General features: G+C 49.5%; 1 protein-coding gene across 5 annotated transcripts in view; it reads right to left on the bottom strand.

Annotated features, from left to right (window-relative positions):
• DIP2C (disco interacting protein 2 homolog C) overlaps positions 1-13,399 on the bottom strand; it is a 387,558-nt gene that overhangs the window by 61,311 nt on the left and 312,848 nt on the right. For all 5 annotated transcript variants that reach the window (XM_010349712.3, XM_074405140.1, XM_074405141.1 and 2 more), the window contains 6 exons: positions 10,849-10,958; positions 9,521-9,601; positions 4,700-4,823; positions 3,717-3,838; positions 2,650-2,761; positions 2,459-2,568 (listed from right to left, as the gene is read on the bottom strand). In XM_010349712.3, coding sequence (XP_010348014.2) covers positions 2,459-2,568; positions 2,650-2,761; positions 3,717-3,838; positions 4,700-4,823; positions 9,521-9,601; positions 10,849-10,958 — 659 coding nt within the window. The remainder of the gene's footprint in view (positions 1-2,458; positions 2,569-2,649; positions 2,762-3,716; positions 3,839-4,699; positions 4,824-9,520; positions 9,602-10,848; positions 10,959-13,399) is intronic.

The raw sequence follows: 13,399 nt of genomic DNA, 5'->3' as shown, positions 1-13,399 counted from the left end.
CAAGGCACTGCCTCGTGCACAGGTGTCGCCAGGGCTGGACAAGGCCTCTGCTGTGCAGCAGGTGGCCAGTGACACCCGCTGGGTGGCTCACCATCTCAATGATCAGGAAGTGAAGGTTCACGGAAGTGAAAGATTTTGCTGACTGTGACATGAGTTAGAGCCCAAGTCCTTTACCATCCTCCACCATGCTGTAGGGAGATAGTGGCCAAAATCCATTCATCCCATCACTGACCAGACAGTGGAGAGCTCTCCACATCTTCCCCTTCCCTAATCCCTGTAATAGTCCACTACAGTCCGTGTGTAACGTAGATTAATTTGAAATACAATAAAATATATTACTAAGATTAATTTTCTCACAGAAGCTTTCTCACCAAACAGACCTAAGAGGAAAATGGAAGTCAAAGCAACATAGAAAATGGTTCTGATTTCTGTGGTTTTAAAACATGTCACAAGTTATCTGACGCTGAATGTTGCCCAGAGCTAAACTGTAAAGGGACCAGCACAGAGCTGTAACTGGAAATCCAGCCAAACGCCTGGCTCCCATCTTTCATTCGCCACTCCAGCAAGACGTGACAGAATCGGGGTTGGGGTTCCTCCCACTGTGAAACGCTGCATCACTGTTGAAAGTTCTGCCCGGGACAGGATTTCATAACTGCTTTACTATATTCATACAGCGGAATGTAGACTTTTTATAGAATGTAAAATGTAAGTAATTCTTTTTAGTTTGCCTTTAAGGTAAATATTTGTTTAATGGAGAAATGAGACTGAATTTATCAAATACTCATCCAGACTCCTGCCTCCCTGGATTAGCAGCTAGTAAAACCCTGCCTCCCAAAAATACCCACCCACTCAGATCAGCAACTAGAGCAAGCCTGTCCTGAACTGCTGCTCTGTGCAAAGCACCATTTCGAGGTGAAGAATTGAGCTCTTCAGCACAGCAAATACTAAAGTGCTGAGAGCTTATTATATAACAGGTATGGTGTTAGGTGCTGGAGATGAACAGAAGACTGAGACACAGCCCTGCCCTCCGGGTCCAGTGGGAATTCAGACATGAGCACGTGGACAACCTTGTATGATGTAAGAGAAGGGTGCTCCTATCACCCTGGCTGTGGGTCTGAGACCCACTGGGGCCTTTGCGTGACTTCAGCAGACAAACAAGAATGGACACTGGTTAAAGAAAAGCAGCAGGCCGGGCGGATCATGAGGTCAAGAGATCAAGACTATCCTGGCCAACATGGTGAAACGCCATCTCTACTAAAAGTACAAAAAAATTAGCTGGGCGTGGTGGTATGCGCCTGTAGTCCCAGCGACCCGGGAGGCTGAGGCAAGATAATTGCTTGAACCTGGGAGGCAGAGGTTGCAGTGAGCCGAGATCGTGCCACTGCACTCCAGTCTGGCGCCTGGTGACAGAGCGAGACTCTGTCTCAAAAAAAAAAAAAAAAAGAAAAAGAAAATCAGCCAAGAAAGTTCTGATGATCTACTCTACATGAGACGCTGAGATTGTAAGTGGGCCATGAGAATGGCACGATTGGAGGCATGAGCTTCTCTTCTGGCTGTGACAGTAGGAGGGTCACTGCTAACTTCATCTATAGGAACTATGTCAACTTGATCTGAAAACATTTCTTTTCAAAAGCTTTTGAAAAATTATTTTATTTCACATTGTAGCTAATTTGGCATTTCACTTCAGTTCTATTAAGAGGTGGATGGAGAGTGAGGGCTGCTGTGAAGCAGACAAAGCCAGCTCACCCGTCAGACCCACAGACGGAGGCAGAGGGTGCAAAGGGCTGCGGAGTCCCCGATGGGTGGGGTTTGCACAGCAGCTCGACGAGGGTGTCGCCTGAGCTGAGGGGGTCATCACCCAGGCTGGAGTGCAATGGCGTGATCTTGGCTCACTGCAATCTCTGCCTCCCGGGTTCAAGCAATCCTCCTGCCTCAGCTTCCCAAGTGGTTGGGACTACAGGCGCCTGCCACTATGCCTGGTTAATTTTTGTATTTTTAGTAGAGAGAGGGTTTCACCATGTTAGTCAGGCTGGTCTCGAACTCCTATCCTCAGATAATCCACCCGCCTTGGCTTCCCAAAGTGCTGGAATTACAGGCATCAGTCACTGTGCCTGGCCACTGACGACTTCTAATAGAGCCCAGGTTAAACAGCAACAAAGTGTAGTGTGCAGAGATTTATCATAGAGCACTCAGATTTGAGAACCAGCAAGAAAGGAAAACACGTGCAGTGTTCTACTGTCAGCTACGGAGACCGTGTTCACATAAAAACACCTTTGGGGCATTTGGACAGAATCAGTCAGCCTGGTTAAGGACGGAAATGATCACACGTGTCGTGCTGTGAATGAAACACGTACATACGGCTCTTTCCACATCTCAGAGTCTGATTCACGAGAGGTGCTGACAGTCGCACACTCTGAAGTGGCCTCCCGTGGCCACCTCCTGCAGCCGCCCTGCTCACCTTTACGCCAGCTAGCATCCCAGTTGTGGACACGCTGAAGTCGAGATACGCAAGGGTGTCTGGGTTGCAAGGTTTGCAGATCTGGGCAGGCCGCTTCTTTGGCAAATCATCTGGAGAAGAACAGGGCTATCAACAGACCTGGCCTGAGCAAGGCCCATGAGCAAACCACCGTCTCCAGCCAAAGCACTGACCTGTGTCCAGGATGAGGGGCCACGTCCTGACGTCCACAGCTGCTGCCGCCTCCCTGGACCGTAGCAGCTTACAGATGAGCTGTGTTGTCATCAGACAGGCAGAGCGACTCACCTGGCATCAGTGAATGAGAATGGAGCCAGATGAAAGCGTGCTCACTACACACATCTCCTGCTCGCTAAGCACACTAAAACTACGTAGCTTTAATGGCAGATTAGGCTCCCGAGCCCTGCTGGCTCCTGCTGGCTCCTGCTGGCTCCTGCCGGTAAGCTGAGGTAGAAGAGCGCTAGGAGTCTGGTGACGGAAGAGCTGGGCCAGAATATGGGGCAGAGCGCAGGTCCTGAAGCCTGTGCACCTGCACTTTCCCAGCCCAGCAGCATCCACAGCATCATGGCCACATACAGAAGAGAGCTCACTGCTCACATCATTAGCTCTGTTATACTGGAAATGTCACGTATGCCCAGACACATCATGCGTACTTTGTAGCAGGAGTGGCCACTGTGGGGGTCCTCCAACACCATGGAGAAAGGGACTCAGATGTGGGCGGCACAAGGCATTCTCTGCCCCAAACTGCTTTCCCCTGTAGTCCCTCCTTCCACAAGGAAAATACAGTGGAATCCTATGGAACTTCTCCAGCTGTAGACAAGGGAAAACAGATCTATACTTTCAAACAGGAGCAGTAAACTTCTAAATCCTGAGGAGAGACCTTTAGAAAAAGCCCTTCCTCTTCTCGTGGTGGGTCTGCTCAGCTTGGTTTGTGGGGAAGCCTGAGGGATGGTGGGGATACCCTCTCTTGGGACCTGTTTTCTCCCGGGCATCTTCAACTTCAAGACTCTGCAGTAAGAGCTACTATCCAGCTTCTGCCTCCACGCACAAGTTCACATCTCGCCTCTATATCCAGACCGTAGGCTCCCTGAAGGCAGAGATCCTTTCCTGTCCTGACTGATTCCAGACACACACCAGCTCCCATAGCCAGCTGCTGCCCTGGGAGATGTCAGAGTCTGCGTGTGGGCTGTGAACTCGACACTCAGCTCCAGGCAGGTGGAGACCCAGCTCCCAGGTACGTTACCTCCACAATCATCTTAACAGTAGGCAGCGTCGTCGCGATGTTCTGTGGGTGCGGGGGGCGAACGGTTATTGGCACACAGCCTGCGTACAGGCAGCCATAAAATGCTGCGATCAGGTCTATTCCTACACAGGAGAAAACCAAGCATCACTACTGAAGCAGATCACGCTGCTTAGCGGCCAATGTCCCTGTCGGCATAAATGCCAGTCTAAGACAAGTTCAATGGGTAAACGAGCAGCGAAACTTCTCACAGGCTCCGTCATCCTGGTGGGTTTTGTCAGCTTTGGCAGGCACTGTCATTTTCCCATCCTTTCAGACTGAGATGAGGTAGCCTGGAGGTTTAATTTCTAAATGATTTTGCTAAGTAAATACCCACCTTTGTAATCGTGAATTTAGTTAAGATTTAGGTACTATTAAGTGAACCACCTGAGGTATCTAGTAACACAAATTAGATATAAAACTGTTTGAAGGGGCTGGCGCGGTGGCTCACGCCTGTAATCCCAGCACTTTTTGGGAGGTCGAGGCGGATGAATTATGAGGTCAGGAGTTTGAGACCAGCCTGGCCAACATGGTGAAACCCCATCTCTACTAAAAATACAAAAATTAGCCAGGCGTGGTGGCAAGTGCCTGTAATCCCAGCTACTTGGGAGGCTGAGGCAGGAGAATTGCTTGAACCCGGAAAGTGGAGGTTGCAGTGAGTCAAGATTGCAACACTGCACTCCAGCCTGGGTGACAGAGCAAGGCTCCATCTCAAAAAAAAAAAAAAAAGTGTTTGAAGGCATCAATTTATTGAAGCCTCTGACAGTAGCACATGTAGCTGGTGCCCATGAGTGGTCACAGCCAGACACAATGGGTCGGTCAGCATCCAGCTGGATACAGCAGACTCCTGGCCATCACACTGCCCTCTCAGGCACCAGCGGGTGTGTAAGGGAACTCTGTGCACTGCAGTGGTCCGCGTCTCTCAGGGAAGCCCCCCATGCCCGTACCTGGGGGGTAGACCAAGGCCACATGGTCACCGGCCTGCAGGTGACCCCGCTCCATCAGCATCACGGCAATCTTCTCGGCACGCTTGTGCAGCTGCACGCAGGTCAGCGAGTTCGCGATCGCACCCTGCGGGCCGATCACAGGGACAAGCGCGTGAGATTCCTTCGGTCGAGACGCTCGTGGAGCGCGCGCACGCGTCATACGACTCACTGACACAAAGCGTACGTCAGTGGTTTTTAGAACATGCACAGACCTGTGCAACCAACATGGAAAGTCAATTTTAGAAAGTTTTCGGCTTCCCCCAAAACCACACATCCATTAGAGGTCAACTCCATTTTATTCCAACTAGGTAAGAAGTGCAGACCAAAAAGCATCTAGATATATTTGGGGTGGCAACAAACATTTTAAACAATGATTATGTGAATTAAAAAACAGTGGAACAACAACAAAAAAAAAACCCTAGTAATTCTGGGACTTGTATTACTGTCACGGGCAGTGAGAACTACCACTGCGCCTGCAGGGCCCACAGGTTGGTGATGAAGACTGATTAAAATTGTTCATTTAGAAAGACCACATCAAAAATCAAGGAAGTCAGAAAGCAAAAAACAAAAGCAAAACAAACAGTTAAAAACACCCAAAGGAATGAAAAGAACCGTCAGACGCAATTTCACGTAGACTTTACTGCAGAAACAAACAGAAAACATATTCGTGCTGAAAATGCCTTACAAAAGAGTTGTTAAGGAAGATGGGCTGCAAGATACGTACTAAGAAACATCCTAAGAGTGTAGGATTCACTATTTATTTATTTTTTGAGACAGGGTCTCTGTCTCCCAGGCTGAAGTGCAGTGGCATGATCAGCATTCACCGCAGCCTGGACCTGCCGGGCTCAAGTGATTCTCCTGCCTCAGCCTCTGGAGCAGCTGGGATAACAGGTGCCAACATCATGCCTGGCTCATTCTTTAAAAAAAAAAAAAAATTTCTCACAGATACACGGTCTCCCTGTGTTGCCCAGGCTGGTCTCAAACTCCTGGCCTCAAGCGATCTTCCCACCTTGGCCTCACTATTTAAGCCAAGAAGAAAAATATGAATAAACTGCAAATTATAAGCATGCAACTAACCAAAACAAGCTTTTCCTGAGGACACACTTTACAATTTAAGTGCATGTGCGGCATTCTCAGATGTGGAGAGATTGCTTTCTACAGCCCTTTAAAAACCACTTCTTTGTGATTGGATTCTGTCTCACAGCTGCTAACAGGGTGAGGATGGTCCTTCAAGCAGTGGGCAACTGGACTGAACTCAATGGGGCCAGGAAGATTCCAGAGCCAGAAAGTGACAGAACAAGCGGGCCCAGGAATTCTCGTGTAAGTCACAGCTACAAAGAATAACGTGTGAGTGTGGGGACAGAAAGCACCCCAAGCCCGGGAAGGCTGCCGGGTTCTAGACACCGTGATTCAGCGCTCAGGCATTGGGAGAGAGGCCCCGAGGGGCTGGTGGGGAGCTGACTCTGTGGAACAAGGAGGACGCTGCATAGACAAACAGTTTCGGGGGCGAGTGAGCAGCGACGCTGGGGAAAAGCACGTCACTCTCCCTGCTCAAAGGGCCCATGTCAGAAACACGCGCTGGGACGCGGTGTGAGTGGAAGAGAACGTCTCAGGAAGCATCAAGATGTGAGCACCAGACCCTGACCTCTACCAAAATGTCCAGAAGATGGCTGAGGAGCAAGGACTGCAGGGAGGCTGCCCAGGTAACTGCCCCGGGGGTCCTCAGACCTGTCCCACCGACTGTGGTTGGTTTCCTCCATGTAGGAGAGGGTTAGCTTACATTTCTCTGAATTCAACCTTCTCATCCCACACATTTTCCTTAATTATTTTCCCCGAGAGGACACCTAAAAAATAAGAAAACAGAAACTGATTTAAAGTAGAAGAGCCCAAGAGCAGAAGGTGGCAGAGATGGGCAAAGACAACAAGGGTTTCTGCCATGTTGGTCAGGCTGGCCTTGAACTCCTGACCTCAAGTGATCCCACCTGCCTTAGCCTCCCAAAGTGCTAGGACTGTAGGTGTGAGCCATGGCACCCGGCCTCCACCACTTTAAATGAGCTTGACTACACTGCCAGCAAAAAGTGGCCAAATCCATAATCAACAGAAATGTGCCTCCTTGATGGAAGCGGCGGCTGCATGGCCACACCCCAGATGAGTGACTAGTGTACGTGCTGAACAGGGACACTTAGGATATGCTGAGTGGTTCCTTATTGGAATGAATTTCATCCGTTTCTTTTTGCTTTTTAAAATCTCGCTTTTAGAAAATGTGTGATTCTGTATGTTTCCATTGGACAGTGCTGAACAGGGGAGCTGATTTAGGTGGGGATCACACTATGAACGTCATGGAAATGATGCTGCTGCCTTGGTCTGGACCGAGCATCTCTGGGTGTACATACAAGGCAGCAGACGGGGAGATGGACACAGATGCCTGATCTGATGCTTGTAGGAAAGCAATGGCTCAAGGGTGCCTGTCTCTATGTCCAGCGAGCCTTGGAAACAGCAGGTCACACCACCAAGGAAAAGGTATCCTCAGGCCATGCCTTCCTCACACAGTCCAACAGTAAATTACTCATGGCTTTGATCCCTACATCTGGCCCCCATCTGATTTGCAGCTGTTCCTAATAAAGCCCTTTTCAGAGAACCTGAATCATTTCTAGGAAACACCTTTCCCCAGAAGATCCAGCATCCACCTATGCAAATGACCACCACAGGGGATCAGGGACAGGGAGCTGTCTGTCCACAGGGCCAGACAGACCAGATGCCAAGCCTTGCACCAGGGCATCACCCAGCAAACAATCTGAGGGATCTTCCCTAAATCAGGCACGGCGGGAACGGCTCTATTTTCCTCCTGATGGCACACGCTGCCTACGAACACACCTAAATCATTTCCAAATCTTTGCATATATGGGGGTCTGCTGCTTCCTGAGCTGCCCATCAATACCTCTAGATTATTGAACACAGACACTCATGTAACCCACACACATGGGTACAACGTGTCAGGCAAGGTCGGGGCAGGGCTTCAAGGAGACTCAGAGCTGAATCCGCCCCTGGGAGCTTGCGGCTTGCGAAGGGATGTCCACCTCTGTGAGGAAATTAAGGGAAGGAGAAAGCACCTTCCACTGAAGGATCTGGGGTGCCCGAGGAGACTGGAGTTGGCGCCACAGATTTACGTCACCACTTTGGAGGTGACAAGGGAAGTCTCTACAGCACTGCCAAGACCAAAGGGAAAGAGGAACAAGTCACAAGTAGTTTATAGGAGAAACACTACTTGGAGAGAACAAAGTCAGAGGAGAGGAGACGGGCAGGAAATCAAGACAGCGCCCGTGGACGGCGAACCTGACCATCGACTGGGTTAGCAAAGGAGCCTCATCCATAGTCACAGGCTGAGGAAGGGTCCAATGGAGAAAGAGACGAAAAGTGGAAGGCGGCATTTCAGATACAGGGACCCACAGCAACTCTGGGTCCTCCGGCCCCCATGCCTGATCTGTGAGCGCAGGGCAAAGCCTCCATCACAGCACCAGCGAACTAGGGCCAGAGAGATCACAGAAACAGGCCTTGTTGTTTTTAATGGCTCTTCCCAGGAAATGGTCTCGAGCAGACACAGTGAAGGACTAACTACCGGGATCAACTCAGCACACGCGGCAATGTCAGGACGAGAAGCGCCTCTCTGGTGGGAGGAGGAGGAGGAGGAGATATTCCTGTGAACTAAATCACATGCAAAGAATGGTCTAACAAACTCAAACCAGAGAGTCGGGGAATTATTTCACGATGTTGCTGGCACTTTTGTCTTCAATCCACTGCTTCAAATGGCAGGGGGGCCTCATGCACTAAGATTTTAATATTTGGTAATTCTCAACAGCCATGACTTTTTGAAGAGCTGCAGGAGCCTATACTTGTCAAGAAGACTTATATTTCTCATCTATTTTTCAAGCTTTGTTTCCATGGCAAAAAAAAGTTGCAAGCATATTAAGATTTTTGCATTTTTGTTGTTAATAGTATTAGCTTACTTAAGGCCTTACTCTTGAGTACTACAATAGAACAATATTTGATGAGCTTGGTTTTCTCACATCAAGTGTAAACAGAAACTTTAATTACAAAGTGGAAATGATTTTCATCCTTGAGTCTGCAATAAACATAACTTCTGATGTATAAAAAAAGTAGTTTAGGGCCGGGTGTGGTGGCTCATGCGTGTAATCCCAGCACTTTGGGAGGCCAAGGCAGGTGGATCACTCAAGGCCAGGAGTTCAACACCAGCCTGGCCAATGTGGCGAAACCCCGTCCCTAAGAATATAAAAATTAGCCAGACATGGTGGTGGGCACCTGCAGTCCCAGCTACTCAAAGGCTAAGGCATGAGAATCGCTTAAACCAGGGAAGTGGAGGCTGCAGTGAGCACAGAGTGCCACTGCACTCCAGCCTGGGCAAGAGAGAGAGAGAGACTGTCTCAAAATAAAAAAAAAAAAAATAGTAGTTTAGTAATCAAAATAAAAATGCAAATATCTTAGACTTGCAATTTCTCTCTTGTAGATATCATTAAGAAACATTGTAAATAGAGTGCTAAAATATCTGTATTCAGAAACAGGTGTAAATAACTACATAAATTGTTATGTTTAAAAGCAATCCCTAGGTAAAAAAGTCTCATTAGTCAAAATAGCAAAAAACAAAAAGAATTAACATAAGACTGAAGTGAAAGGATTGAGTCAGAAATAAAGAAGCAGGAGCGCTCCCAGGAACCGGGCTGGCCCCTTCGAGGCGAGCAGCCAGGGCACGCCCGCTCCGGGCCTCACCCGACAGTTGAGCAGTGTGTAGAGGACGTGGTCCGGGGTGGTCTGTGCTCTCCACTGCAACACCTCCGAGAGGAACAGGAACTGGAACAGAGCACGGGTAAGGTTCAGGCTATGCGGTGTGAGGTGAGGCAACCCTGACGTTAAACCTGCAGAAGCTGTCTGAATGGCTTTGGGTCTCAGAACCACGCGCTTCTCTGCAGGGAGTCAAGGACACACATGCCGGGAAAATCTCCGACACATACAATGGCAGGACAAGCAAGTGTCCAGCTTTGTTCCTGTAGGGACCTAGATTCATGGCACCCGACTTAGAGTCACACAGCAAAGGACTGATGCTCTATCAAGGTTTGAGAGGTTTTCTGAAAGTCTGCCCGAGGATGGGAACCATCTCCCTCATAGGCAGGACCTGCCTGCACAGAAATCCCTCTCCTGGGGCTTCCAGCCACATGTATTTCAGTAGCTACAGCGACAGAATCAGATCTGGTTTTAAAAAGTGGGCTCTAACAAATTTAGGTTTCTAGAACAGCAATACCCTAATGGCATTAAGCCACATTGCAAATTACACAAACTACATGTTCCATACCATCTGGTTCACGGTAAAGGGGGCAGCCTTGTTTCATATCCGGGTACAGCAAAAGCCCACAGATAAGGCTTCATCCCTTTCATAAACGGGGTGGCACAGTGATCAAGGGGTTCTGATTAACGTATTACTGGAGGTTACCAAGTTGGCCAAGTTTCACAGGGTGGATTTTGCCCCATTTCCTAACGGGCCATACAGAAGGGGATACCTTTTGGCTAGGGGAAACAGGACGTCTGGTGAACCTGAGCATTCTCCAGGCTGAACAGTCCTAATGGGGACTCGCAGACACACACAACACCCTGTGCAAAGGCTGGGCCTCAGAAGGTTCTCCCACGGCTTCTAATGCCACTGTCAGGAGGCCTGGCCCCCAAACCTGGGTTTTGAACTGCTTCTTAGAGTCCAAAGAGCCCAGGACAGAAGGCTTGCTGTGAGCTGCTGTGGGGCAGAGTGAGCTTTGGATCTGGGCTCGTGGGAAATTAGAAATGAGTAGTTGGGGAACACAGTGCAGGACAAGCACGGCCAGACATCTGCCTCAGTCCTGCGGGCTACGGAATCGGACACCCCTCGCCAATTTCTGCATCAACCTGAAATTTTCTGAAACTTTGCATCTCCTAATGAAGATGGTTTTCTTATGAAATTATACGATCTCTTGCAGGAGAGGACAGGTAGAATAAAGGCGAGATGGCAGTGGAGGTCTGACCACCAGAGCAGGAAGGTCGGGGATGGTCACCGTGGGGACCCGGGCGCCTACCTTCCGGGCCTGGTCGTTGTCTTCTATCTGACCCAGGTCTCGGCCACTAGCCTGGGCAATTCTCTTCCCAGAGACCAGGTTCCCCACCATCACAGAGGCGGGGCCGATTTCTGGAAAGAAACAGAGGCACAGCCATTAGGAAACAAGAGAGAAATTCCTTAAGACTTTGACCTCCCACCTTGGTAGAGACCAACAAGGTGGGGAGAGAAGGGAGAATAGGAATGGGGTAGGGGGGAGGGGGAGTTAAAGAATATATACCGGAAGAATTGCATGCAAAATAATGATGACATTATCAGTTTGTGCCTAATCCTTGGTTTGAAGGCTACTATTAACTCCTGATGATGGTCAAGTACCAGGTTTATGAACCAGGCCACAGGCTGCATTAGTTACCATACATGAAGAGCTATGGCTAAGCACACTGCTCACTGCCATGTCAAAAACACATGTGTCCAGATGCAGTTGATGGGGAGGTGGCAGAGAACAAGACTTAGGATGGGCCCGTCACTGTGACAACAGCTGCCGAGTCCCTTCACGGACATGGTGGCACCAGGACCAGGCGGTCAAGGCCTGATGTCCTCTGGCCGGCCCCCAGGGAGAGCAGGGCCACCAGGTCTCCACAGACGCACAGCCATCCTTTTCAAATTCGGGTGCCGTAAACAATTCCACTCATCACAGCTATGCAGGAGAAGGGAGGGCACTTCAGCAGGAGTAAAATCCAGAGAACAGTCTGTGAGCAGATGTCTGGGCTTCTGCCTGCTGGTGCTTGGGTTCTAGGCAACTTGTAGGAGCCTCATAGTAGGATGCCTTCTACACTCAGTAAATCATTTTTGAATTTTCACGTCATAGTTGTGAACAGACTGTTAATTCTTATGGAAGAGGAATAGCCTTTTCACATTTAGCAGAAGAATTTGGTCAGGTGCTGCATGCTGGAAGGAAGTGAGCTGTCCTGTGGTGGGAACAATGGCTCCCACACGATTTCCAACACCTGGGAGCACCCTCATTCACCTGCCATGCATCTTCTATCTTTACCAGATAGAAGCATCTTCTGAATGAAGCATCTTTAACAAAAATTTTTTTGAGACAGTCTCACTATGTTGCCTATGCTGGTCTCGAAGTCCTGGGCTCCAGTTATTCTCCCACCCCGGCCTCCTGCATTGCTGGGACCACAGGTGTGAGCCACTGCACCTGGCTGGTGAAGCCCTTAGCCTTATCCTTGGTGACTGATGCTGGGCAAGATGCAATGGCTCTTCTAAGAAGCCAACTTGGAAACTGGCCTAAACGGGTTCCAAGGCTTCCCCCAGTGTTGTTAAGAATTCAGACTGGGGTAGAGAAAGCGAGCTTTTGAGGAGGGATCAGGCTTTGGCAGAGCCTCATTTCATGCTCCTCCGTCACGTCTTTCCTTATCTCCACATGCACCCTCTGGACCGGAATTTGGGACCTTGAACGCCTCCCCACACAGACTCAGGGACTCAGTCTTCCCGACTGCTCCTGGGAGGCAGAGGCCTTCCAGGTGCACCTCACTCTCAAAGCCTGTTCTTAGCAGCAGGTGATGGTCTCCCCTGTTGAAGAGAGGTGGGCGTGTCCAAAATGCTCCCTGGGTATATTACTCTCTCGCCCTTTAAGATAGAATTGAGAGATATCCCAAAACATGTACATTTGACACTTACATCTCTTCTCTCTTCTGCTCCCATTTATGGATTCACCCATCTGCAAGTCAGCAGCCACAACGCTGGTGTTATCAAATTCCTACCATACAACGTGTGGCAAATTCACTCAGGGCACAGGGCAGAAGTTTTATCTCCAAAACAGCAGCAAGACACACAGAATCCCAAGTGGGGGACGAGGCCAGCCCTTCCCAGGAGCCGGGGCTCTGGCCATTCCTTAGAGACCCCCACCCTCCAAGCTGGAGCAATATTCCCAGGGGTGTTTAAAACTGGAATTGCACCTAGGTTTGTAACGCTAATATTTTTGCTAGCTCAGCTGATGAGTTCAAGGTCTTTTAATACTTTTGTGCTCAAATAAGATCATCTCAGGGTACACAGTGCCGTTAACTGAGTAAATATGAATTCATCCAGCAAGAAAGGCAATTTGGTTGTCCACAGTCCTTCTCGGTGTCCAGCATCTCAGAACACCTCACCCAAAAATGGCCTCAAGGAGTGTCTGCTTTGGCTTCCAACAACCTTGCCACTTACTTGTCAGGGTCATTTTAAACGTTTATTCCAAAGGGGCCTTAAAAGTCAACCAGCCCAATTCCCTCTGTGTGGTTCAGAAGCGGAGGCCCCAGGGGATGTCCTCTGTGCGGCCCCAACTCCTGCCCCTTGGTGGAAGGGCTTTCTATCAGGCCCCTGGCAGAGACAGACAAGTCTAAGGGTAACTCAAGGGGCTCAGCTCCTGACCTTACTCGAAGCTGCTGGCTGTGTCTCCCGCCTGGGATTTCCTGACCTCGCTGGAGGCTGCTGGCTCTCTCTCTCCCTGGGATTTCCTCATCTCACATGAGGCTGCTGGCTCTGTCTCCTGCCTGGGTTTTCCTGACCTCAGTGTGAGGCTGCTG

The sequence above is a fragment of the Saimiri boliviensis genome, chromosome 8 (assembly GCF_048565385.1).
Source record: "Saimiri boliviensis isolate mSaiBol1 chromosome 8, mSaiBol1.pri, whole genome shotgun sequence".
Classification (NCBI taxonomy): domain Eukaryota; kingdom Metazoa; phylum Chordata; class Mammalia; order Primates; family Cebidae; genus Saimiri; species Saimiri boliviensis.
This window is presented reverse-complemented; position numbering and strand designations above follow the sequence as displayed.